This window comes from Homalodisca vitripennis, chromosome 6 (genome assembly GCF_021130785.1).
Source record: "Homalodisca vitripennis isolate AUS2020 chromosome 6, UT_GWSS_2.1, whole genome shotgun sequence".
Taxonomy (NCBI): Eukaryota; Metazoa; Arthropoda; class Insecta; order Hemiptera; family Cicadellidae; genus Homalodisca; species Homalodisca vitripennis.
Genome location: NC_060212.1, coordinates 117322690 through 117350547, shown reverse-complemented (window position 1 = coordinate 117350547; position 27858 = coordinate 117322690). Strand labels below are relative to the sequence as shown.

General features: G+C 31.9%; 1 protein-coding gene across 1 annotated transcript in view; it reads left to right on the top strand.

Annotated features, from left to right (window-relative positions):
• Window positions 1–27858, top strand: part of LOC124365534 (piezo-type mechanosensitive ion channel component) — a 192913-nt gene that overhangs the window by 152939 nt on the left and 12116 nt on the right. Inside the window, exons 39-49 of the mRNA XM_046821521.1 lie at window positions 8672–8933; window positions 9947–10113; window positions 10199–10411; window positions 11869–12016; window positions 13361–13575; window positions 14813–14971; window positions 16282–16408; window positions 17069–17316; window positions 20130–20311; window positions 23254–23499; window positions 27233–27455. Of these exons, the coding sequence (XP_046677477.1) occupies window positions 8672–8933; window positions 9947–10113; window positions 10199–10411; window positions 11869–12016; window positions 13361–13575; window positions 14813–14971; window positions 16282–16408; window positions 17069–17316; window positions 20130–20311; window positions 23254–23499; window positions 27233–27455 (2190 nt within the window). The remainder of the gene's footprint in view (window positions 1–8671; window positions 8934–9946; window positions 10114–10198; window positions 10412–11868; window positions 12017–13360; window positions 13576–14812; window positions 14972–16281; window positions 16409–17068; window positions 17317–20129; window positions 20312–23253; window positions 23500–27232; window positions 27456–27858) is intronic.

Genomic DNA, 27858 nt, shown 5'->3' with positions numbered 1-27858 from the left:
TAATTTACATTGTTTTTGTTATTTTCAGTGAATTATGTTTGTAACAGAAACTATATAACGTATTGTCATGTTGATTGCCTATATACATTTACATAACGTAAAGTAATTGCACTGTCACGAGAAAACTGTCTTCTTTTAGCTAGTCTAAAGTTTGTGTAAAATTCATATTTCATTAACATGTAAATAAAAATTTTTATGTAAAAACTTTTTTTAAATTTTAAGTTTAATTTAAACATAAATACTGCAGAACCATAAATTTGAGAAGTATAAACCATGTATAATACTTATTTTGTTAATATAACAATACGTTTATTGTGTAACAATAAAAGTGTTAAAGGTGGTTTATACTTCGTACTTGTATCAATCACTTTTGGAGGCTTCAGTACTAATATAAATAAATTTTAGTCTCATATTTATTATTTTATATTTCTCTATAAGAAAAACGATACATTGCAAAAAAGAAGATTGGAAAATGCATAAAAACAGGAGTGCATATCAGACTTTCTAATGGACGCTTCCAGGGGTAAATACAATTTATACTGTATTTGGTCATATTTGATCTGCTATTGCTTCATAATCATAAAAATATGACCAATCACTGGTATTTATGATCCATTACTTATTATACAGGGTGTCTCAGAGCTCTTTACCAACCTTTTTAGGAATTATTCCTGGGCTAACGACAAACCAAAATATCACATTCAAACTTTTGAAATCTCAATAATTACCTGAATAGCCGGCATTTTCTTTTTCATATATCTTTTTTAATTTAACAATGGCTTGTAATAAATTGAAATTTGGTATATAGCTTTACATTCTAGTGCCTAATTATATTAAAAATAATAATTTGTTTACAAGCTTTATTTTCAGAATGGCGGTGTCTTGACATTTTTAACCCTTCAAGTGCCCTTGGTGTTTTTCTTAAACGCCAAGCCATTTTTTCCAGATTTTGGAAGCTATTTTTCTAAAATCTGAAAAAAATTGTTTTTTACTGTAAACCTATAACGATTTGGGTTATTGGTCACAAAGCCCTGGGTAAACTTCAAGGATTGAATTGTAATCAACTCTCCAAGTCAGTATAAAAATATTTTATGATAAGTTATACCTATCAGTGAACACCAACTATATCTACGCCTGTGAGATATTATTGTAATGTTTTAAAATCAAACTCAAGAGTTCAAAGTCAATTTAAAAAAATTAATGATGATGTCACTTGGAAAACTCAATATTAAAACTCTGCTGTAGTTTTTTTTTCAATCTTTAAATTACCACCAAATTTGGAAAAAAATCTGTTTTATTCAAAAATTTCTTTGGCAAGAATATCAACATTCAAATCAAACTCAAATAAAATGCTATCTTCTCAATGTAAAATAAAATCGGCTCTTCAAATTAAAACTAAATGTAAATGAAATTAAATTAAAGCTTCTTCCCTTCTTAAAATAATAATCAATCAAATTTAAATTAAATAAATTCTCAAAGTTCTATTGTGCACCTCTTGCTAAGCTCAAACTGTGGGATTTTGTCCAGGAAGTTGAGAAACACTGGTTTAAATATTCTCTTTCCATAATTAACAATGGCATCACTGAGCTAAATCAATTACTCAGCTGTACATACAAATTAGCCAGCTTTCCTGATCTGAACCAACCAAAACCCAGTAATAGTTGGACAAAAGAACCGGTACAACAAAGGCCCAATTCAGAATCAAACTACTGTCCTCAAGTAACGAGATCAGACTTGCCAAAGTAGTCATTTCTATATCATTACCTACCGTCTGACAATCTACTTAATACTTAAAAACCCTTTTTTATTTTCTTATAAAATTAAATCCACAAAATTGTAAAATTAAAATCAATGTTGTCTAAAACGCTACAAAACTTAACAGTATTTGGTATTATTTTGTTCACAATGAACGGTAAAATATAGTGATCAAATACAGTACCTGCGCTCTGGGCTACCAGAAGACAAAGCAGAAGTAGCAAGAAGAAAAAGGACTATGACCTAAAGCTCAAAAAACTTCGTAAAGACCAAAATGCAGCTTTCATTGACCAAGCGGACAACAAATCAAAAGCATTATGGCAGGTCATAAACCAAGAAAGAAAGGAAAAAAATGGAAAACTAACCGAAACGGTGCTACAGGTGAATGGTTAGGGATGTGAGAGAACCAAAAAGATATTGCAAATAACTTCAATCAGTTTTTTTCAAACACTGCAGAAAGAACATTGAATGAAAATAACCAAAAAAACAACCCTGCCTCAAATTTCCAAATTTTTACAACCAAACATCCTTGAAACACTCTCATTGTATCCTGCTACTCCTGAAGAAGTCAAGAAAACTATAGATTCCCTCAAACCAAAAACATCAACTGGAATTGATGAAATTTCAGCCAAACTGGCCAAGAGCTGTAAAGAAGAGATAGCCATTCCATTGACAACCATAATAAACAAATCATTTCAACAAGGAATCTTTCCATCAAAATTAAAAATTGCAAAAGTCTACCCGAAATTAAAAAATGGGCCAACCACAGAGATTAACAGCTACCGCCCCATTTCTCTACTAACCGACTTTCTCAAAAATTATTGAAAAAATCGCCTTAACCAGATTACTACTACAACCTGGAACAAAACAATCTACTAACTAATTACCAACATGGCTATTTTGAAAGGCAGATCAACTACTACAGCGCTAATACAGCTGATTGAAAAATGTAATTGACAAACTGGAAGAGGGCTCTAAGGTGACAAGTCTATATTTGGACTTCAGCAAGGCTTTTGACTGCTTAAATCATAACTGCTTACTTGATAAGTTAAATACTCTTGGAGTCACGGGAACAGCACTAGCCTGGTTTGACAGCTATTTAAGGAGCAGACAACAAATGGTGGAAGTTGAATGCCTCTCTAATAATACTCTGAAGAAAGCTCAATCAACTCTAACTCCAATGCAGAGAGGTGTGCCTCAGGGATCAGTGTTGGGCCCGGACCTATTCCTGCTACTAACAAATGACCTACCAGACCAACTTAAAGATGCTTGCCAGACTGTTATGTTTGCAGACGACACTGTCATTACAGTAGCAGAAAAATCAAATGAACAACTTGACATCAACGCCTACATAGCCTTTAATATGACAAAACAATATTGCTACTCAAATGACCTTGTGTTGAACGAGAAAAAAAGACTGCAGATGATCTATAACATTCGGAAAAAGGAAATCGAGGCTGGACTACCTGAACTGAAGAGAGAAGAAAACACAAAGTATCTCGGAATAGTGATAGATGAGAATCTGACCTGCGAACTCATATAGACCAACTCTGTAAAAAAACTCAGCTCAGGAACATATGTAATCAGACGAACCAAACAAACAAGTGGGATAAAAACATCAAAAATTGCATATTTTGCACTTTTTGAATCACATCTAAGGTATGGCCTGGCAATATGGGGTGGAACAACAAGCTCAAATCTGGAAAGAGTGCTTATACAACAGAAACGAGCGATTAGGAGCCTTGCAGGGTTAAACTACCAAGATAGCTGTCGAGAATCTTTCAAAGAACTTAAAATATTAACTGTAATAGCACTGTACATAAGAGAAATCATCCTGTATGCAGTAAAAACCAACCAAGACAGACACAGAGACCTACATCAACATAACACCAGAAACGCAATAGATTTCTCACTCCCAACTCACCACTTGAGTCTTTATGAAAGAAAGCCAAGCTACAGAGGAGCCTTGTTCTACAACAATATGCCTGGACACCTCAAGAAAGTATCTGGACAACGACTGAGTAGACAACTAACAGCGTGGCTGGAAGAATAGACCCTTCTACTCAGTGAAAGAAATTCCTGGAGAGAGCCCTTGACTAAATGAAGACCACATAATGAATTTACAAACACTGACTATTACACTCATTTATAACATTAACACTTCTTCTTGACCTTTGTTCTGTTCTCTAAGAATATGTACAATAAAGAAAATGAAAATGAAAAATGATGGTAAGTAACTAGGGTAAAATATTTTCTTTTGGATTTTTTTACTGTGAGTGGAACATTTTTTTTTATTTGCATGTAAAAAAGGGGAGTGTTCCTATAAAATATAATTCATTATGTAAATTTGAAATTCCAAGATAGCCTAAAGGTAAAAAATTTAGTCTAGTTTCAGAAAATGTATAGTTTTATATGAGTCTCTCGCTATATAAATTTGTTTTAGGGTAAAAACTGAAAGTAGTACAAGAAGCGTGGTTTTTACGATAAAAAACACATAAATTTGTAAAAATATTTATAAATTGTTATAAACTGTAAACCTAACTATACTTGGTATCACTTTATTTATAATGAACTAGAGAACACTGAAATAATAAATAATCTGAGAAACCCCAAGGTTTTTATTTTTTTATGGTTAGTAGAAATCAAAATTGTTATAATAAGTGCATAAAAAAGGAATCCATACCTGATCAAAAGTGTTATTATAATAATATTTTTTGGTTTTGTAAATTTTATAATAACCTGAAGGTTACAAATTTAGTCCAATTTATGTATATATATATATATATATATATATATATATGTGTGTGTATGTATCTATATATCACATAGTGGCAGTTGATATTTTTTAATAGGCTTTAAAAATCAAATTATCTAACTTATTTCTCAACCGATTTTCTTAACCATGGTATCGTTGGATTTGTTCTTAAATTGTTTAAATAAATGTATAACAAACAGTGACTTTAATTTTATGTTGTGTTTAATATATTAATGCTTAAAGATTTTAAGATGCCGCCATTTTGAAAGTAATGCTTGTACACAAATTATTATTTTTACTGTAATTAAGCCTTTAGAATGTAAAGCTACATACCAAATTTCAACTTATAACAACAATTGTTCTCAAATTGAAAATTTATAAGTGAAAATTACAAAATGTTGTTGGCGGTTTGGGTAATTATTGAGTTTTAAAAGTTTAAATATAAAATTTTGTTGCCTTTGGTACAGGAATAATACCTGAAAAGGTTGGTGGAGAGTTCAGTAACATTTAGTATATTCTACCATCTGTCAATTAAGTCCCATACAATTTCTAATAAGTACATAGGAACAAAGAATACAAATTTGACAACATTAAGATTGGTCTACAGCTTTATTTGTTCTTTCTTTCAGCTGCCGTTACTCCTTGCAGCTTGTTTGGCTTCTTCAGTTGTCGTCTCTTCTTCTGTGTTTTACTTTATTCTTGTGTACCTTTTACTTGAATATATCATTGTATTTTTCAGTACTTGTGTTTATCGTGGTAAATGTTGTGAACATCGTTCTGTCAAGATTTCTATTTGTACAAATAAATCTTTAATGTTGTGTTGTAAATTTTGCCTACATGCTCAGTTCAGTTATGTTGATATTAGAAGTGTACAGCTCTTGAATTTATGTTTTGTAAAATATGTGCTATTTTTAATCTTATCAACAGTTTTACTCTCTGACTGATGAATTTTGCCTGTAATATTGTTCCACAAGTGACGTTCATCGGCATGATTTCTGTTATGTTTTAGATTTCTAATGATCTTGTGTTTTTCTGTTTCCTATATTGTCTTTACATTGATCATAAATTGTAAAACTTGGATATTGTACTTTAACAGTTGTAGCTATACTACAAACTTTCTCCAACCATTACACCACTCACCTTTATGAATTGTACATAATTTTAAATTTGATTTTGAAAGTACTACATTTTTAAGTAAAACTCAGGCTCTATTTTATACGCTTGAATATAGATTATAGTTGTCAATTTACTTTTGCAGAGAAATTGTAACTTTATTTAAGGTATACTTTTGTTTTTGATTCATTCATTAATGGCTCCATATAGAAATACAAAGTGTTTAAATATCTCCAAACGTTTAGAAACTATTTTTGTTGTAATAATTTTTCTATTATCATTTAGTTAGACACTTTGTAAGATTTCATGACCTTAAAAATTTGTAGGTGATTTTAATTTAGAGTATTAACGAGTCTTCAAACAACATTATTGTTCAAAATTAATCTCCAAAACTGTCAATTTGATTTTTCAGAATGAAAGCCACATATCAATTCTATTTTTCACTTAACTTTGAAGAAAGAGAAATTTAATGTCAATTTCAAGTTGATAAAAATATGATTCAAATATGTAAAAAATAACTGAAAAATACATTATTAATATTTGACAAATATGAGGTATGTTAAAAAAAGTAACTGGAATTTTAATTTTTGTTTTAAAATATTTCTTTATTCGTCTACATTAATTTGGTTACTTCAAAATTGTCCACATTAGATATTATGCACTTGTGCCAGTGCTTTTTCCAATCCTTGAAACACTTCTCAAACTCGATCTTTGGGATAGTCTTTATTTCTTTCAGCAATGTACTTTTAATGTCATCTATACTTGTTTTAACCCCATCCCCATCCCAAAGGGTCCCGACAGACCCTTAAGGTTCTATTTATTTTTGGAAATAAAGTCACACAGCATCGTTACAGTACTGTTTTTGGCCAGAAATTCACCAACTAGCAATGAAGTGTGAGCAGGTGCATTTTCATAGTGCAAAAGCCTTAATTTGTTTTGTCACAAATCCGGGCTCCTTATTCACCATTGATCTTGTGGCAAGATTTCATGGTGCACTATGCCATTCAAATCGAAGAACACAGTGAGTATGGAATGAACTCATAGAAGAACCTTAACGTTCGACTGCACTTATCAAGCCTTTTTTTGTCTTGGTATCCAGAATGCCTCCACTGGAAAGATTAAGTTTTAGTTTTGACGTCATATTTATAAACCGATGTTTCGTCATCTGTTATAACACATTTAAGTAGTTGTGCATTGTTGTTGCCCCTAAGTTGCTTGTTAGTGACTCCTGAGTATCGTCCATTCATGGTTGTTTTTGTTCAAAGTTGAACAATTTTGTAACAAATTTTGCTGCACATGTTTTATATCCAAAACATTCTGAAAAATCTCATGGCATGAGCCAGTTGATATGCCAACACCATCAACAACTTTTCTGATCGTAATACGATCGTTCATAATTATTTCTTCCACTTTTTTCACATTTTCATCAGTTGTGGATGTGCTGTTGCATCTGGAGTCTTCGTCACCTTCAATGTCTTTACGGCCAACTTTGAAAGGTCTATAAACCCTTGTTTTACTAGTATCAGTATCACCATAAGTCTTTGTTAACATTTTCCACACTTTATTTCTTTTTTCACACAAAATGTTATCCATTTTTGTAAACAAACAAAAACTGCTGAGTTCGTAAAACATATCTAACCTTAACAGCTGCTCCTGAAAAACTAAACAGTGAGTACTGCTGGAAATGTTATTATACTTCAGGAGTATGAGTTAGGACAGTCAATGTCTCTAAACCCGCGAAACTTAAAAACTCTGGTTACTTTTTAAACACTCCTCATACAAATCATCTGTAAAGTTTATTGGTTGCAAATGTAAATATGTTGTTGCATTAAAGATATAAAAATAATTTTTTCAGTGTTTGTTTTATGTTATACAAAATTTGGTACCTATAATATTTTTACTTCTTATACTGTATTTATATTTCTATAAAAAAACATGTTTAGTCAAACTTGACATGAAAAGTTAAAACACCTTCTGCATCTGGTAGAAATATTTTTCACTGTTTTTTTTAAATATTTGAATTGAAAAAGATTTTTAGCATTGATTGTACAATTAGATTATTGTAACTTAAACCATTTATCACATATTCATGTTAAAGTAAAATATAAATACAAATGGATGCTTAATAAAGTGCTATAGAACATGTAAATAGAAAGTTTTTTTAAACTACCTATCTTTTAAATTGTACGACTTAACACTTAAAGTTCCTGAGAAAGTTCGTAAAAGGTTATATGGCTCTCATGTATTTCCATGCTTAGCAGTTGGCATGTCATTGGTTAAGGATTAATAGATTAGTCCTACCATCAGGCCAGCATTAACATAATCTCCCTTTTATCTAACAGTTTTATAAGATAAAGCGGTAAAGACAGTTAAATTGGACAGAAATGCAAAATGCAGTTTATACTCGAAATTAAATAGTTAAATTGAAAACAACAAAAAGAGTAATTGGCTGAATTATGATAAAAATAACTTGGATACTGATTACAGTTTTTATGTAAACTTACTTTGCCTGAACTTAAATATTTGTACAGTTACCATTCATGTTAATGTATATATTTAATATTCATTATGTAATTATTCTATGTATATAATTTTTATTATCATTTATATTAATTTTTTTGTTATTTCAATTATATAACTTTAAAAACTCATTGACATTGTCTTATTTTCAATTGTGGTTATTTCTTATCCTCTTATATCTGTTTTGAGGCAGTAAATATTTTAGCACCTATTTGTTAAAGAAAGTCACAAACAAAGCTTAAGTGTCACATGTTGTATTAAACTTTATTTTTATTATGATTTATTTTATTTAATTTATAGTCCTCGTTAAATAAAGACTTGCTGTATGAAGTACACATATTGTTGGTAGTTTTTTATTAACATATTTCTCAAACGGTACATCAGTTCAGATTTTTTACTTGCTGGAGGTTAAAATTTACTGATTAATAACCAGAAGAGGAGTCCTTGCATCAAGGCCTGTTTTCTACAAGAATGCGCTCAGCGTACTCGATAGAGGCAATTGGAATACCAACATTTGGTGTGTTATAGTCCACTACAGATCGAGGAGATGGAGCAGGACCGGGAGTTGAGCGCAGCCGACCAGCCGCCCATCATTCGTCTTGCACTCGCTCTGTGGTATGCTGTCATCTCGCACTCTGAGTTAGTCTGCTACTTCATGGTGTTTATTCACCAAATGAAGTCTGCCACTCTGCTCTCGTTGCCACTGCCACTCATGGTGTTCCTGTGGGGAACTCTCACTGTCCCTCGACCATCAAAGCTGTTTTGGGTCACCATCATCGCCTACACTGAGGTACGTTACTGATGGTAGAGATCGGTGTTGTAGTGTGCTCAGACAATAAGTGCTTGCCAAATCTTGTCAACTCTTTGCACTCGAGAGGGTTTTTTAAGAAATGTCCTCTCAGATCAGCTGGCCAGCATTGCTAGCCTTTAAATATTTTGAATGATCAGCTATTCTATACATATGGGAGGAAGAAGAAATCATTAGGTTGTGCTGGACATTTGAGCTCAGGGACAGAGTAAATTACTAAATATGGCTGTGCTAGCAATGGTCAGCTGATCAATCGAGTGTAAAAGGTTCAAGGGAATCAACCAACATTCCTGCTGGAACTAAACAAATTCCAAACTTCAATCAGTACCAGATACACCTTACTTTTAATCTCTAAAAACATCATTAAACATGAGAAAACCTACATTGTAGAATTAATAATAAGACATTTTTTAGAATTTGAATACATAATTTGAATTATTGTATTATTTTTGGGTGCATAAAATTATCTGGTTTTATACTCTCTTTCATTACCTTATCTTTATTTCATCAACAATTTTTTATTACTTTGAATTTTTATGGATATGAAAGATGCTCTGCAGCGGATTACTAAAGGACAAAATAGTGTATTTCACAATTTTTAGTGGTTTTAGCTTGCCTATACGAATGGGCAGATTTATGTAATTATTATCCTTGGTTTTACATGTCTGTTGTAGTGTGTGTACAGCTCCATCCCAGGCAAGTTACTTAACGTTGGTACAGCAACTAGGCCCACGTATTCTTTAAGTTTTCCTAATACACAACCTAGTGGACAAGCTGTGAGAGCCCAGCATATTATTTATCAGTAACATCCTCCTTTCATATCACTGAGTCTCTCAAAAAAAAACTTATAAGTTGGCTAAAAGATGTTAGGCTGCTAGTTTTTATACTTGTGAAAATTTCTAAATGTTAAAATTTTGTAAATTTATGTAAAAAATGTGGTTCTTAACAAATTGTGTAAAACTTATACAATATTCAAGGGTTATCTGTGATTTCAGGTGATTGTTGTCATCAAGAGCATGTTCCAGTTTGAGTTGCTGCCGTGGAACCAACAGGCCGTGGCAGACCATGTGCCGTTCTTCCCTCCAAGAATAATTGGGGTCGAGAGGAAACCTAATTATGCTGCCTACGATCTTCTCCTCCTCCTCATTGTTTTCTTCCATAGGTAATGCTTTACTGCATTAAAAAGTAAGCATTTTTTTAAATTGTCTTTATAAAAAAAAACTTCCCTGTTGGATTGATATGTGTAGGTCCATGCTGAAGTCACTGGGTCTGTGGAAGACTGTGGATGATGTCGCAAAGAAGATGCCTGAGATGTCATCGCCCGAAACAACCTACACAAGTGACACCAAGTCTGACACTCAGGTCATCGTCAAGGAGGGGAGTATTGGGAACTCTGTTGTTGTTGTCACTCAAACACCGGTAGACAACTGTGAATACTTCCCGGGCATCATACCTTTGACGTAAGTTCGTATTATGTCTTCATAGATTTAGTCAGAAACCTTCAAATTATAAAAGGGCATGCACTATCTCTGTATCTTCCTGCTTGCACCGAGAAAATGGCCATGAGTCAGTTGAGAGTGATCCATATTCTGGTCAACCTTCATCAAAATGAACCCCCGAAAAAATCAAATGTGTCCAGTTAGCGTTCAAAGTAGGCAATTGCTTAACTGTGCGTGAATTGGAGGAAGATATGGATGTACCAGAAACTATTATTGCTGGAATTCTGTCGAGAGGATTTGAATTTGAAACAAGTGGTGGCAACATTTATGCAATTATTGTTTAATGAAAAGAAGCAACACTTTAAACCAAGCAAGAATTGTACGAATTCATGACTACCATCCCCAAATTCTTGCTGTTCACGAAACTGAAATCCTTGTTCAAAGGAACCAAACAGTTACATTGTGTCCAAAGAAGAGTACTTTGAAGGAGTTTGATTGTGAACAGTAGGCTAGTTTTTCAGTTATATCAAATTGTTAGATACTTTCCGGACAGCTCATGTATAATGTATCCGGATAGCCCACGTATAATGTATCCGGACAGCCCACATATAATGTATCAAACAGTGTGTAAGATGTTGAAATGTGACATAAAACTTCTTAGAGGCGGTACATAAAGTATGTTCAGGGTTTACAATATGAATGGGTGTTGACATAAAAGTGGTCAAATTCACAACTGTATAGTATGGAAGTTTTAAATACTTTAGTAAATAATTCATATTTCATCAAACAACACATAATCATGAAAATACACAATGTTATGATTATTAATTTTTTTTAAATGAAGCACTATTGATTTATTAACATAATGGTTTGCTATGGTTAAAAAAATTCAGCAACTAACGCAGAAATAATTAACATATATTTTTACAACAGGTTAGTTACTGTGAGCCGTTCTGCCAAGGTTGTTTGGCTGTAGCTTATAATCATTACAGGGAATTAGCGTAGCGCAATAGATAGAAAAAAAAGACAATATCTAAATTAAAAGTTTGTTGGAACAGTTTTGTCGAAATATTATTATAAAATTAACAAGATTGAACCTTATGCGATTTGTAAAATAATATCTCAATAATTGAGGTAAAGAATCTATACTGTTAATTGGGATAGTGCAAGGAATAACATACTTAATTGTACACCTATTTAACCGATTTTGGTTCAGTGTAAACAATGTAATATAAAACTGTCAGTTAGTCACAGTTGTTTACATATATTCATCATAATTATACAAAGATGGAAACGGTTCAACGAATCAAACGAAAAGTAACTAAAATTACTAGGTGTATTGTTTGTGGATTAAATATTCGCTCTCAGGAGTGGCTTTAGTGCAGTAGTGCAGTTTTGTTAGCGCAAGGAAAACCAATAAAACACTTGTGTAAATGATTTTCTTGTTATTAATAGTTACAAAAACATTTTGACTCCAGGGCCACCAAGTACCTGAGTCCAGCCAAAGGATTCTTCATGACTCTGCTGGAACCCAGCGTGAGGGTGACCGCTGATGTGTACGCTTACATGTTCTTCTGTGATTTCTTCAACTTTTTGGTGGTCATATTTGGATTTGCTTCATTTGGGGTGAGGTTTGAAAACTTTAAGTAGTATTACAAAATGTATTATTTGAAACTATCAAAATATTAAAGGTCAATTTATTATTGTTTGCACATGACACTCGTACAAAATTAACCAGAATTGGTTCATTCTCAAATATTTTGTATCTTAACCCTTTGAGTGCCAAGCATTTTTGAGGGGGTTGCGCTGTCAGTGCCAAGCACTTATGACAGGTCACCTCTCTCAGTGCCAAGCACTCTTTTGGTGTTTGTTTGTGTTCAGCTAAATAATTTATAACTTAATAAATATAGACATAATGGATGTTTTATCTTTTGTTTTGTAGGGGGTGAGCTATAACTTATATTTATTTGAAAGATAAAAACATTATAAAATTTGTTAATTAAAAAATAGTACAAACAAAAATTAATTTATTTTTTAATTTTTTAAAGCTTTGGAATAAAACAATTTGTTATAATGTTCAAAAAAGTTTTCCAAGAAAATATTAATTATGGCTTTTGAACAACCCTTTCTATATTAATTTAAACAAACTCTCTAATAATATAAGTTTTTATTTTTGTGAGGCCTTTCGTACTCAATGAGAACATCTTCAGACCTACATAATTATATTCTCATTGACTACGAAAGGCCTCACAAATATAAAAACTTATATTATTGGAGAGTTTGTTTAAATTAATATATTATTTCCAATAAGAAAACAGCTTCAATCCTTTCTATTTGCTGGAAGAATTATTTTGCATGATATCCATAACATTCTAGATAATTTTAAAGTTATACTCTTTTTGATCTACTAGTGCGACTATTAATACATTTTAATCTATACTGGTCGCCCAATATATTCTCATGCTCTTGTTTTACATCTAGCATGTTAACATTCTAATTTGAATGTTAACATAAAGATGGACATGGCTGTCACTAGGCCTCATGTTATGACTGTCAGTGTTCCTTGTGATTTTTATGACAATACAAATAATTTTGATAAAAGATAAATATAAACCACAGTAACATATAACATTATATATGATAAAAAAACGCTTCTCTAATCTAGTAGTATTTTACAATGATTTGTTTTCTAACTGTACAATCAATTTACTCTTATTTTTATTGATGTAAATATTTTCCAAAATATTGCATCATCTGGATCTATGACCATCGTCCATCGTCTGGAAGCTTTGGCAGACTTTCCTTGGTTATATAATTTTTTCAGGTTAGGTTACTTAAGCTTCAATTTAAAAGCTGTCAAAATTTGTATCCTCCAGTTTGTCTTCAGCCATATATACTGGATTTTTGTTGTTGTCAGGTTTGTAACAGTCTTCAAACAAAACTTTAATTATTGTTTAATCTGTGTTTTAGTCACAACAAGGAGATGGAGGCGTATCCCAATATTTTGAAGAGAACAAAGTTCCAATAGCATTCCTTGTGATGTTGATCCTCCAGTTTACGCTTATAATTATTGACCGAACTCTCTATCTGCGGAAGTTCATCCTGGGGAAAATTGTCTTCCAGTTCGTTCTCGTTATTGGTATCCATGCTTGGATGTTCTTCGTTCTTCCAGCTGTCACAGAGAGGTACTGTTAGCTATGTATTAATTTTGATAATAATTTACTAATTTATAAGACGATAATCCAAAACATTCTTCTTAGAGGATTTGTGTTGTATTTTTTGTACCATTACTACGCATTTCTCACGAAGATTTTCATGTGTTTAATATTAATAGTTCATTATTCTCTACGAATTATTTGAAACAATAACAGAACTATGGACATTTTTCATATTTATATGTTACGCGAGTGATTACCACAAAATAGATGTATGTATCTATTCACTTTCTTTGATATTTTTTAAAGAATTTAAAACATATTTCCAGTAGCTTAATTTTTTTTTGAATGATAAAACATTTAGTTTAAGAGTATGAAAGTCATAGTGTAAATAATAAATACTTTTATTGCTGTTTGTTTTTTTACAAACATAATTTCCTATAGTAACATTCTAATTATTAGTAATGGTAACTAACTATTAATAAATGGAATTAAAATGTAATATAATTAAAGTAGAAGAGCCCAATAGTAAAATGAACGAGTTGGGGTAGTCTGATTGTTTTATGCAATAATTGTTTATCAGTGCAATGTTTTTTTTTTTCAAAAATGATATTAATCCCACATGAACAACAATTCTGAGGTTTGAATTGTCATGTGCTAAATTTTGTTTAGAATCTCTTAAACCTTTGAATAGGATATTATGTAAAAAAATACTTTTCTAGATATTTATTACTCTTTTATTTTTTGCACCCATCAAAAATAAATGTGTTTAATTTAAAAATAGAGTTTTTATGTTAAACACCAAATGTTTATTAAATAATATACTTAAAAATGGTGTTTTTTTTTTTTTCAGTCATCAATTATGTTTTTGAAAGTTTTAAAGTTGTGTTGAAATACACAGTTAAATAAACATAATTAAAAATTAATGTACTCTTTTATTGAAAAACTCATAGAACTTTAAAAAGTATTATCTAATTTGTATCAAATATAAAATTATGATGTAATTTGTATTGCCAATTAAATTACTCGACTCAGATTTGCATTAAGTATAATATTAATTATGTCTTGCACGGGTTGATAAAGGTTTATCTTCTAGAAAATATTAAATTTTGTTGTACAAATTTAAATATTAAACAATATTTATTATAATTCAGTATCTAGTGATTGAATACATGGTTTGAAGATTATCATATGCAGTACTTAATCACTTTAAGTAATAAAATATAAGATTTTTGTCTAAATGTTTGACCATTTAGCTTTGTTACAGACAGTTCAATGCTGCTTTGCCACCTCAAATGTGGTACCTGGTGAAGTGTTTCTACCTCTTGCTCTCTGCCTACCAGATCCGCAGCGGTTACCCGACGCGCATTCTGGGAAATTTTCTTTGTAAAAGTTACAACTATATCAACATGTTTCTTTTCAAAGTGTAAGTAGAATATATATTTTCTTTCCATTGTAAGTACTGTTCTATAATATGACATGTAAAAATGTCTAAGGAGATTATTGAGTTAATTTACTATGTAGTGGAATAAGGCCAATTTCACTCATTCATAGTTTGTTTAGGAATACATTTTTGTCTTAGAATAATGAGTATTTATAGGAACAATTAATATATACAGGGTGTAAATTAAGTCCTGATACACCTGGATGTATTCCAAACGGATTGCGATATCGATGTAAAAACTTCACCATACCTATTAAAATACATTTATGAACTGTTTGAAGGGTATAAATATTTCTCCCCCCCCATTTTCAAAGGGTTGTAGAAGGGGGTCACTTGCAAATTTTCAAATTGCAACCAACCCCTGTCTTGTGACATATTATTTTAAAGGTAAATTCTAAAGAAACACAATGACATGAACAAAGCATCTCTACGACGATCCTAGCAAAAGTTTTGCAAGTAATCCCTTACACTGTAATGCCATCAAGAAAAAAGATACCTCTTACCAAAACTATGCACATCAGAAACATTAGATATTACATAAGGAAATAAGCTGGGCCCCTCAAAGTCTTACTAAAAGATACCATGCAATATTGTCTTGATATGCGCAACACATTTACAGTGTCCCTACAGATTATTATTTTTTTCGTTATTTGCCCTTAACTTTTGCTAAATACGACGTACAGGTGTTTTCTTAGTGTTATTGGGTTTCTATTGATCTATAATAATATGAAATGTCACAAGATAAGGGTTGCAATTTGAAAATTTAAAGTTACCCACTACTACCCCCTTTTGAAATGGGGGTGACATTTCTGTTACCCTAAAAAAGTCCAAAAAGTAAATTAATAAGTCTGGTGAAGGGTTTACATTGATATCTCAATCCGTTTGGAATATAACCTGGTGTATCAGGACTTAACTTACACCCTTAGATGTAAGGGGTTGTTTGCCCATACCTTTTGCTAGGTTCGTCATAAAGATGCTTTGTTCATGTCATTGTGTTTCTTTTGAATTTAACTTTAAAATGACATTTTACAAGATAGGGGTTGCACTTTTAAAATTTCAAGTAATCCCCTTCTACCCCTTCTGAAAAAGGGGGAAATATTTTTATCCTTCAAAAAGTTCATGAAAGTATTTAATAGGTATGGTGAAGTTTTTACATCGAGATCGCAATCCGTTCTGAATAAATCCAAGCATATCAGGACTTAATATACACTCTGTACTATATAGATTATTTACAATGCTAATGTGAAGAAATAAAGTTTAGAGAGATTGATTTTGAGTCATTGTTGTATTAGTTTCATGGGAGTACCATTTGTGTTTGAGCTGAGAGCTCTCATGGACTGGATATGGACGGACACATCCATGACTCTCTCCGATTGGCTGAAAATGGAGGATATTTTTGCGCACATTTTCCAGTTAAAGGTAACGGTTTTTATACTATTTTTAAATTTTGTTTGATTTATGTTTGGATGTTAAGGATAATACGTTTGATTGAAATTTAACTATCTCCACAATAGTAATAATAATGAGATAAAAGTAAAATGTTCTGTGTAAATTATGCAATAGTATAATTCTTTTACAATTAAAAATTAAGTAAAAATTTCTAAAATCTGACTGGTACCTAAAAGTCAGGGTTTGTAATAGTAATTAATTTTATTTAAAGAATCATGTTAAATTAAAAAAAGATAGGGAGACAAGCAAATATTTTTAAAAATTTGTATGCAAATTTAAATAACATCCTTTGTTATCTTTAATTTGCAGAAACCACTTAAGAAATATAGCAACAATAGGTAACGTCAGTAAAAATAACATGAAACAAACTAAATTCATTGTAGGATCTTACTTTCTAAGTAAGATCTTTCTAAGTTTTGTTACCTGCTGTTATCGGAATACAGGTGTTGATTTGTTACTTAAAACTCTAGTCTGTCAATTCTTGGTAGTCAATATATTGACTAGTTCTCTTGGTCTGTAAAGTTTTCAATTTCAAAAATGTTGAAAAAAAAAACACAACACAAAAAGCATGAATCACAACTAAGCAGTAAATTTTTGGCATCATCACTGCTAAGATGTGCTCTGCTGCAGTGCCAGAGAAGAGCAGAATCAGAGTATCCGCAAGCGAGAGGGGAGAGGAAGAATCCGCTGTCCAAGTATCTGGTGGGGGGCAGCTGTCTGATGGCCATCATCGGTGTGATCTGGTTCCCACTGGTGCTGTTTGCTCTGGGCAATACGGTTGGCCAACCTAACTTACCATATGATGTCACAGTCAATGTTCGCATCGGTGCCTTCCAGCCCATATACTCTATGTCAGCACAAAACAATTCTATTGCAAGGTAACTAATCTACAAACTATATTTTCAATCTAAACGTTTTCCCAAAATTGTGTTTAAAATAATTGTTTAATATATCAAAATTGCTGGACAAATATAAAAAAAATTAAATTGTATAAATTTAATTACTGACTTTCTTCTGTTTTAAATGTTTTACATTCATGGTCCATAAAACAAATTTATTTTTCCCAAAGAGTTATTCAAAAGTTTAAGATTTTATCTCTCTACATAGATGTAAATTTAAAAGTTGTTACTTTTTCCTACTTTGTGGCTTGTAATGGCTCACTTGTTGGCGGATAAAAATCAATACGGACAAATGTTAGGCGATCTCCTGCACCTGAAAGGACTATGGTCTGGTTCTTCGGTTATTCAGAGTGTCAGACTGTGATGGACTACGTCAATATCAAGGTACCTTGGGATGGTAGTGGCCGGCGGCTTTCATGTCTCTTGGACTTCTTCGCTGCTCTTTATTGCTTACCACATCCACCAAGCTGCTCCTTTACACCTCATCCATCACGTACGCCGGCCCTGTGTGGTACAACCAGCTGGCTGCTACCCCTCAGCAAACAACTTGAATCATTCCAATACAGAGCTGATGTTCGTTTCCTATCTGGTATCCTTGGTTTGTTCGGAACACTGTCATGATGCGCTCCCTTGGTATCTTGATGCTGGGTAACTACATTGAGGCACAAGCGCAGCACCTCTTTGACTCGGCTGCTTTTTCAGAGTAGGATCACATCAGGGCCTGGTCTTCCCGTGAGGGCCCTGCTCCACTGTACAACCTTAGACACCCCAGGGCATTGCTGGATGACTCCTCCAAGGCACTTCTCTCAACTAGACTTACCGTCCATCCTCAAACTCTGCTGACCACATACATCTTCTTCATTGTTCACCTACTTGTTATCGACTTGACTCCATTATCAATACTTTAGCACTGTACTATTCTCCCCCAACACTAAAGTGTATGCTGAAATACACTGATGCTTACGCTCTCCAACAGTCATGGAGACATTTGTTTCAGAAGCTGCTCTGAGGGAAACGCCCATCTTCCACGGTTCAGTTCAGTTAAGAGGCTAAAAGTTTCTGTAAACATATTAATAACAAATAACATGTTTTTCTTTGAGCAGTTGACTTAGTCACAATGTAATATCAGCACTGCGCTAGCTTAAATTGTTTTATTTTCAACAGCTGATAAAAGTAACTGCTTATAAAGAAATACAACAGGTGTCAAATCAAAGCACAAGTTTTTAACAGGTGACAAAATGGACATTCATTTCCAAGATTGTACTGGAATTGACATTATTCAAGCTTGAACAATCACAGTGGACATTTAAGTTTTTAACTTTTATGCTGAGTTTCTATTTTGAAATATGTGTTGTTATATTGTATTATAAATTACAATTTGTAAAAAGATGTAGGTATACCCTATAAGTCTTTGTTTTGACTGAAAATTAAATATTTACCATAATATTGGTAAAAAATAAAAACACTGTTTTATTGAAGTATCTTTTTATGATGATAGGGATGCAGTAACTCATACAAATTTTGAATACAAATCTATTATGGTCTGCTTATTTTATAATATAAATATGATGATAAATAAATATAAGGCAATATTCATGGCACAAAAACACTTTGCCACTGAGAAAAATTTGATAACCAGTTTCAAGGTTAAGAGGGAGTTTAGAAACTATTTTCTAACACTTGAATCTTTCACTAAAAAATTTAAATTTTAATGTTTAAAACCTAATGAACTGTTAAAAATTATTATCTGTTAATTAATACTAATGCGTAAGAATGAAATTTATATTAAAAATATTTTCTTATAGGTAAATGTATACTGAATATAATTTAAAAACATCTTAATATAGTTAGACTAAGTAATGTTATATTATTTAATTTAACAAAAGTAAAATTAATTATAATTCTTTGTCCAATGTATTCTAAAAAAAATAGATTAAGTCAGTTTTAATTTTTATAATTTTCTAACTGGTCTTTTGTTTAGACATGGTTATGTTCGCTGTATACCATTGCCAATAGTGTACATAATAAATAACAATAAATCTAACTGATAAACTTGATTGAATGAATGAGTTTAGCTAGGTCTTTTAAAAGTTGCTTATTAAACATTTTTTCTTTGTTGACGATGGAAAAAAGTTTGTTATTGATGATGGAAGGTTTGAAAGGATAACAGGATTTCGATCATCTGTCATCATTAATATGTTATGAAACTTATAAGGATTGGAATCTATCCTCTTCGTCAGGAAGGGGAGGTATTAATACATACAAAAATAAATAACAGAAAGAATAGAAGAAGGGGAAAAACCATTCAAACATACACAAAAGCCGGTTGGAGTCCAGTCCAGGCGTTTAACTTCACAGAATGCAAGTCACGAGTACACAAGAATCACAATCACACCAGCACGAGCAAAAGTGGGATACTAATAAGAAAATTTGATGTTGGCTCCCTCTTTGGCTGCGTGTCGTGTCATCTAAAACAATGGGACAGGAAGGCAATGGTCAAGAGGGGGAAGGGGTAAAGGCAAGCCACATCCAGCCCTATGTTTTTGTCCTAAAACGTTGTGTTATTTCTTTTGTAACAATAACAATGTCCGAAATCCTGTTATCATTTCAAGCATTTTTAAATAAATTTTTAATCAGCTGAAAACAGTAAGACCAAATAGTCATTGCATGTCTTAATCTCCTTCTTCTATTTTTAAAAAGGCTGTTTCATTAATGAGATTTAGTTTTAACAATCAATTGCGTGAGATGAGTCAAGTACAATTAACAATCAATAAGTAACTATGGATGACTAGGTTGGACGAAGGAATGTGGACCACAATGTCGCAGGTGTACAGGCGGTCTCGCATAGCGCAGACATTCCTCTCTAACTATAACTACGAGGATGTGGGTGTTGTCCAGCTCTCCCCACACTCCACTTCCACCTGGACCATCTCCCCACCAGATGAAGAGAACATGAAGAAGGAGGCTAAATCAAGTGAGTACACACATGTTAATCCTACACATGTAGACTCACATTCCATTCATTGTTTGAAATTACTAACTGCAGGCAAACATAGTAATGAAGCAAAAAGATTAATGTGTCTTACAAGGAATAAGGGTGTCTAATTAAAATGTCCTGAGAAACTGATAAAAAGTTGATAGATCTAAAAATAATAACATTTAAAAGTAACCCTTCCCAAATGGTGAGGTAAAATTCAGTCTGTGTAGTTATTTTCACACACTTTAGAACACTTTGGAAAAAGTGTTGTAATTAAAAAAATTACATTAAATTAATATAATTTAATATAATAATTAATATTCTAATTAAAGTGATTTATTATTATGTGTAAAACTTATTTTAACGTATTATGACGATAAAAACCTTACAGATGTACTGTGTGTTCCAAATTTTGTGCAGACTGAAGGGATTTTGGTAAATATAAGAGATACAACAAAGATTTAATTGAAAAAGTTGTGCGTAATAACAAGACCGACAAATTAATGTGGTCAAGTTGATTATTGGTCAAAACTTTCAAACTGTCGCAACTCTTTTATTAGTACCCATATTGAAACTTTTTTTGCATGAAATTTTAAATATTATAGTTTAAAAAATCTTCAAGACCAGCAAGCAGTAGGTGTAGGGTATGACTCAATTTTTTAAATGTAACAATCCATTTTTTATTTAATTAAAAGAAAGTAGAGTAGAGTCCCGTTAATCCGACCTAATTGGGACCGAGCCCTATTCGGATTATGTGATTGTTCGGATTAGCCAGAATTACAGAAAAATACGGAGAATGGGTCTATTTTGTTATAGAATTATCAACATTTTTTATTAAAATATGTTTTCTGACTGTTGCATTGTATTTCTTGACAAATAAACGTATTTGCGAATACTAAGCACATTTACCGTATTTAGTGTGAGAGTTCTATTGTTAAGCAATGTGAGCGTACTGGATATTGTACGGGTCCACGCGCTACGGGACGACGAGAACCTGGGTGATAAAGGAGAGTTGGTGCCACACGCAGACGGTGCAGCAGCGCTTAACCTTGCACTACGATACTTAGAGCAACAGGCTACTGCTACACCTGCTGATATCATGTTTATCACACGATGGTGAAAACTACGCGTCATCCAATAGACTCTCTTCAATGCGGCAGAAGACAATAACTGAATTTATGTCTTTTAACAATTAATATTGTACTCAATAATAATATCAGTACTGTACGTCCAATTTTTGTTTGATTTCACTTCTTAAACAGTAATTTAACTCATACTTAACCTATAAGTTTTAGTTTGGTACTGTATTTAACTTCATTATTTATGTACTGTACCGTACACAATTTGTCTTAATAAAATACTGTATGTCTATTTAATTAAAGTTTTCTTTGTTTATGTACGAAATGATGCACCCATTTTCCTTTTTTAAGTAATTAGTTCCTATAACTGTTCATTATCGTTATAAATAATTCCTCCTGGACCTGTTCGGATTAACCGACTTCGGATTACACGTGTTCGGATTAGCGGGACTCCACTGTAGATTTTTATTGATTTCAAAACTACTACTCCTTTACTGTTTCACAGGGCTATTTTGCCATTATTCGTAGTTTTACCCCTCTGTAAAATGTCCTTGTCACATTTAGATTTGCCCAGATTACACTAATCTTCCTAAATACTGTTGTACTTTCCTCGTGGTTTTTATAAAATAATTCATAAAACCACATTTTAGTATGGTTGTGTGAAGGAATTTTTACTCTACTAAAAACGACTGTTACTGTTAGTTTTGTAATGGATCAGCTAACTAGCATTTTAGTTTTTGTTAATTGTATCATAATTTATAATTTTATAATGTATAAAAATAATAATATAAAAGTAATCAAACAACAACTTTTTCAACAAGGTTTTTCATGAAATACTTACTTTGTAATTAGTGTTTGTGGACGTTAGTGATGTTTCAAAGCCGAATTTCAAATCGTTAACAAAGTTTTGAATTCAAGATATTATCTCTACATCTTTGTGGGTTTCTGGATCACTGTTAAATGTCCCAGCACTCACTTTTCCACAAAATTTCAATACTCCGTAACCTTTGACTCAATCTCAATACCTTTCATGTTGCCATCAAGACTTAAACACCTCTGTACTTAACAAACAATACTCTCCTTTCTTCTTTCTAACTTCCTCTAACAATGTCTTCAATCCAGCTGTGCTCTCAATCAAATCAAATCAAATTAAGTTTCTCTTTATTTATCTGTGTAAACCTGGTACATGAAATAACTACAACTGTATTAGGATTAACATTAATTTACAATTTAACAATTTATTAAGATTACAATGTTATTAGTCAACTAACCCATAAAAAACTCCTCAAGTGAATATAATGCCAGTTCCATTATATGTTCCTTTAAATTTGATTTGATTTTATCTAAGTTATTTTAATTTTTTTTAATCATGTAGCGATTTTTGAAAAAAACTTATTCCCAGCATAAGTGTTTTTTTTAATTCCAAATTGTATTGTTTACAATACATTTTCCCTTTTCTCTAGTGTTATATGAATGTTGTATTTCACTTTCCTTATATTTGTGGCATCTGAAGAAAAGAACAGATTTGAAAATATATAAACTGTTAATATATTTTACTTAAAGAGTTCTCCTTTAAACTTGATCTTACAAGATCCGCTGACTACGGCCCGCTAATCGGACATCACTTTTGCAGCCACAGCCACCGCTGCTTGCGCTGTCACTGCCTGCCGTAGCATCCTTTACTGTTTCACAGGGCTATTTTGCCATTATTCGTAGTTTTACCCCTCTGTAAAATGTCCTTGTCACATTTAGATTTGCACAGATTACACTAATCTTCCTAAATACTGCACTTTTGATTCCATGAAAGGATGAAAAATCCCTTGACTGGAAGGGTAACGGAGAGTTGTGGACATGTTGCAGAAAACCCCATAACAGTGAAGCTGGTGTGGACCGTCTCCCGACCGCCGAGCAGCCCCGAGCAGTCAGGGGTCACCAAGGACAGCCAAGAGACAACACTGGACGCTACTAACCGCCAGACTCTTATACAGATGCTGAACACGCCCAATGTCAACACACCCATCATCATACCTAACATCATGCCCAAATTCATCAAGGTCTCCAGCACTGGAACGGCCACTGCGATAAAACAACTCATGCAGAACACAGGTACAGTCCAACATAGTGTTCTATGTAGTGGTATATCTGTATGTGCTTTACGGTAATGGTAAATACATACAGGGTGTAAATTAAGTTCTGGTACACCTGGATATATTCCAAACAGATTGAGATTTTGATGTAAAATCTTCACCATACCTATTAAAATATTATTTTGGACTTTATGAAGGATAAAAATATTTCTTCCTAGATGGCTTTACAATGTAAGGGATTATTTGCCCATAACTTTTGCTAGAAACGGTGTACAGGTCTTTTCTAGTGTCATTGTGTTTCTATTGAATAGACCTTTAATATGACATGTCACAAGATAGGGGTTACAATTTGAAATTTTAAGTTACCCCCTTCTACCCTACTTTGAAAAGGGGAGTGGCATTTTTGTTACCTTAAAAAAAATCCAAAAATTTAATTTAATAAGTAGGGTGAAGGTTGTACATTGATATCTCAATCTGTTTAGTATATATCCAGGCGTATCAAGACTTAATTTATACCCTTAGATGTAAGAGGTTGTTTGCCCATAACTTTTGCTAGGATCGTCGTAGAGATGTGTTGTTCATGTAATTGTGTTTCTTTCGATTTTACCTTTCAAATGACATGTCACAAGATAAGGATTGAAATTTGAAATTTTAATGTAACCCCCCTCTTTACCTCCCTTTGAAAAAAGGAGAAAATATTTTGATCCTTCAAAAAGTTCATAAAAGTATTTTAATAGTTATGGCGAAGTTTTTACATTAATATCGCAATCCGTTTAGAATATATCCAGGCGTATCAGGACACACTGTACGTGAGACCCAAGAGGAAATAATGAGATTGAAAAACACATTTTCTAATTTGTCTCCTTTTATAATTAATGATAAGTGTGAGTTCTAGCCTTATTTAACTCTTTAAGGGTAAATCAAAAATATTGGTTTAGACAAAACTGTACCGTAATACTGTACTTATACATGTATTTTGAGGAAAAATCAAAATCTTGAGATTCACCCAATATATTTATTTGTTGTGTTTTTACTGTTGTGTTTGTAGTAAAATTCCGTAGACAAATAAATGAGTTTTTTTTCAATTTTTCAAACAAAAAATATTTTGTCTTAAGAGATTTTATAATCCATTAAAATCTATATGCATTCCTTTTGTCATGAAATAAGACACAGCTATTAATCTTTAGAAACTATACATTTACCACTTTTATTATGTCATCTAGCTTTTTTTATGAAGAAGAAAACTACAAATGATGTTTTGAAATCATCTGTTTATCATCAGTAAATTTAAATATAGAAATAAAATAATAAATTTGTCCAGTTCCTGGAATTATACTCCTCAATAATCTCAGCCAATTTGTTTTGTAGTAAATTGTAATTGTCACCTGATTATTGATTTTTTAGTTTAGTTTGTCCATTTGTAGAATAAAACTATAAGCTGTAAACTAAATTTGGCTCCAGAAACATGGACAGAGCATAAAAAATTCATGTACAGTTTTTATTATTTTACAAATCTTGTTAAATTCCTCCAGAGTAATTTCTCGTTTCATTTTATTTTGAGTGAGGACATTATCCTGGGTGAAACAATGTAAATTATTTTTTTCCACAAATTTGGCTGTTTCCTTTGTAACCATGCACATTGGACTTTGAGAAAGATATTTTAGAAATTTTGGTTCAGTGTTTGTTTAATGGTTTATCAATGGTGATTTTCCCAAATTTTATTTAAATTTTTCCAATGTTAGTCAATTTTCAATTTATTACCAACTGTACCACATTGAGTGCTAGATTTTGTAAAACTAATTTACAATTTATTTAAGATTATTTTCTTTGAATTTTAATTCAATAATTTTCTTCTAGGCCGTAAGAATATCTCACCTGGTAAGTTTACACAAATGAAAGTAGTTTTTGCAATTGATAATATGTCATTCATGTTAATTTTAAAATAATTTTATTTTCCTTTTTTTATATTACATTGAGTAGTTTTACATGGCTAGAAAAAGAAAAGGCTAATTGAACACTAGTTTTCAAAATAATAATCCTGTTACAAAAACATTGGTGCTCTTAAACAACTTTATTGCAAATCATAACAAAGACGTATGTGCTTATCTAGAGTTATTTGCATTACAAAATGTATTAAGTTGTTTTTTGATCATACTCCAAATTTCATTTTTAGATTTTTGTTCATTCATTAGTTTAAAGCTGTAATTAATTTAGTAACTAAACGTTTTTTCTTTACATTACAGTAATAATTAAATGTACTACGATGATCATTTTCAGTTTAATGATTGAACCCTTAATTATCTACCAAATATTGGATGTATAAAAATGTTTTCGATTTTATTATGGTACATATGAAAACTACCAAGGGCTACTTTGGTAAAAACTTGCAGTTTTAAAAATTGTACTCTAGTTTTTTTATGACATTCAATAGTTTTTGTGTTTTTTTATAGTTGCAAATAATACAAAATTAAAACTTTATTTTTTTATAGTTGCCTAAAGTGGTTAAAAACAATATATTTATACATTTTTTAAATATGCTTTACAAAGGTAAACTTGTTAGCAAATTAGATACAGTCCATTAAACAGCGAACCATAAACTAAAAGTTTTAGCAATCAATAGCAGACTGGAAACAACAGCTCGAGTGTATAAGAAGACTAAGGCAATAGAAACAGTCCAGTGATGTGTAAAGCTAGTTTTATTATTTCAGGAATTATTTGTTTGTAGTTTTATATTGATAATTGATGGTTTGAAAGGATAATAGTATTTCAAACATTTTTCAGTTTTATGTAAAAAAATAGAACAGTACGTTTGAAGATTGTAATATACCTTCTTTCTCAGGTGTTGAAAAACCCATACACATAACGTTAAATATACACTAAAACTCATACACATAACGTTAAATATACACTAAAACCCATACACATAACGTTAAATATACACTAAAACCCATACACATAACGTTAAATATACACTAAAACCTTAAAATTAAAAAGTTTGGCGATGAACTTGGCACACACTAAACTAAATTTGAAACAAAATGTTGTAGTCAAAAAAGAATCAAGCATATACCTGACTGGTACAACAGAATAGTTCAGACTGGTGAGAATGAACGCAAGCGATGTTACTACACAGAACCAAGAGCACTACCCAACATGTCACAGGCACAGAAGATGATAGATATTGTGTGGCAAGTTCAATTTTAAGTATTGTTATGCTCATTTAACCTGATGTATTAAGATATTTTTGACACTCTTAGGAAGAGGATAAATTTCAACCCTTGAAACATAAGTGTTTTATTTTTGTAACACATAATGACGGTAAATGTTTGAAATCTTATTATACTTCATTCCAGAAATGTTCAAAACTATTTTCTCATGAAATCAGTACTGTTCAAACATATATATTTATAACTTTTTTTAGTAAATAAATATTAAACAATCATAAACTTCTTGTACAATAGCTATACCAACAGCAGAAGGTCGGTTTATACCACATTTCAGGTTAGTAAAACTATAAGTTAAGAGTTGATTAGTTCATTGGTCTCTCGCCCAGCCAGTGTCATGTGCCAACGAGTTATAACATGCTCATTGTATGTAGCAAGTGACTCAGTATCCAGAGGTTTTTAAAATCACAAGGCATATCTACTACACTTAGCTACACTAAGTTCTACAACTATACTTAGCATATCTGTTATTTTAAATGTGATAAAAGTAGTTTTGATTTGTATTAACACTTTTGTTGGAAACCGAAGATGCCAACCGAGAGAACATCACGCCGTTCCGTAACATTTCTATGTGGCTGCGGTATGACAACCTGACCAATGTCTACTGGTGGCAGTTGCGTGAAGACTGCAATGATACAACGTACGAGAACGTTCTCAAAAATCTGCCCTACGCCATCTGCGACAATCTCATCATTTACACGTTCAACGACAAGTCTTTCCCTGAGGGTCTGAATATCATCAGTGGGAAAGGGTAAGTCCATAACACTTAATCTCTTTTGGATTTTTTTTATCACTTTAAACAGGTTGTAATATAATTAAAACTATTTTGATGAAATATGCTTGATGATAAGGGTTTTAACCCATTGTGGATCGATTTGTTTGACCGCATGTGTCCCAGTGGGTGCAAATTAAGTCGAGCATCAGCAGCAGAACAGTAATAAATTTTGTTTTTGTTGATAAATATTGAGCATAAACTTTAAAGTTGAAGTCATAATCAATGTGAATAACTAGAAATTTTTGAATGTCTGAAAACTGTATTTCATTACTGTGCAACTGAGTATTTTATTATGTCCAGCTGGAAATTTAGTATTAGTTTTTTATTCATTAAAGAAGAAGTCAATTATTTACAAACCAACTCTTCATTAAGTAATTAA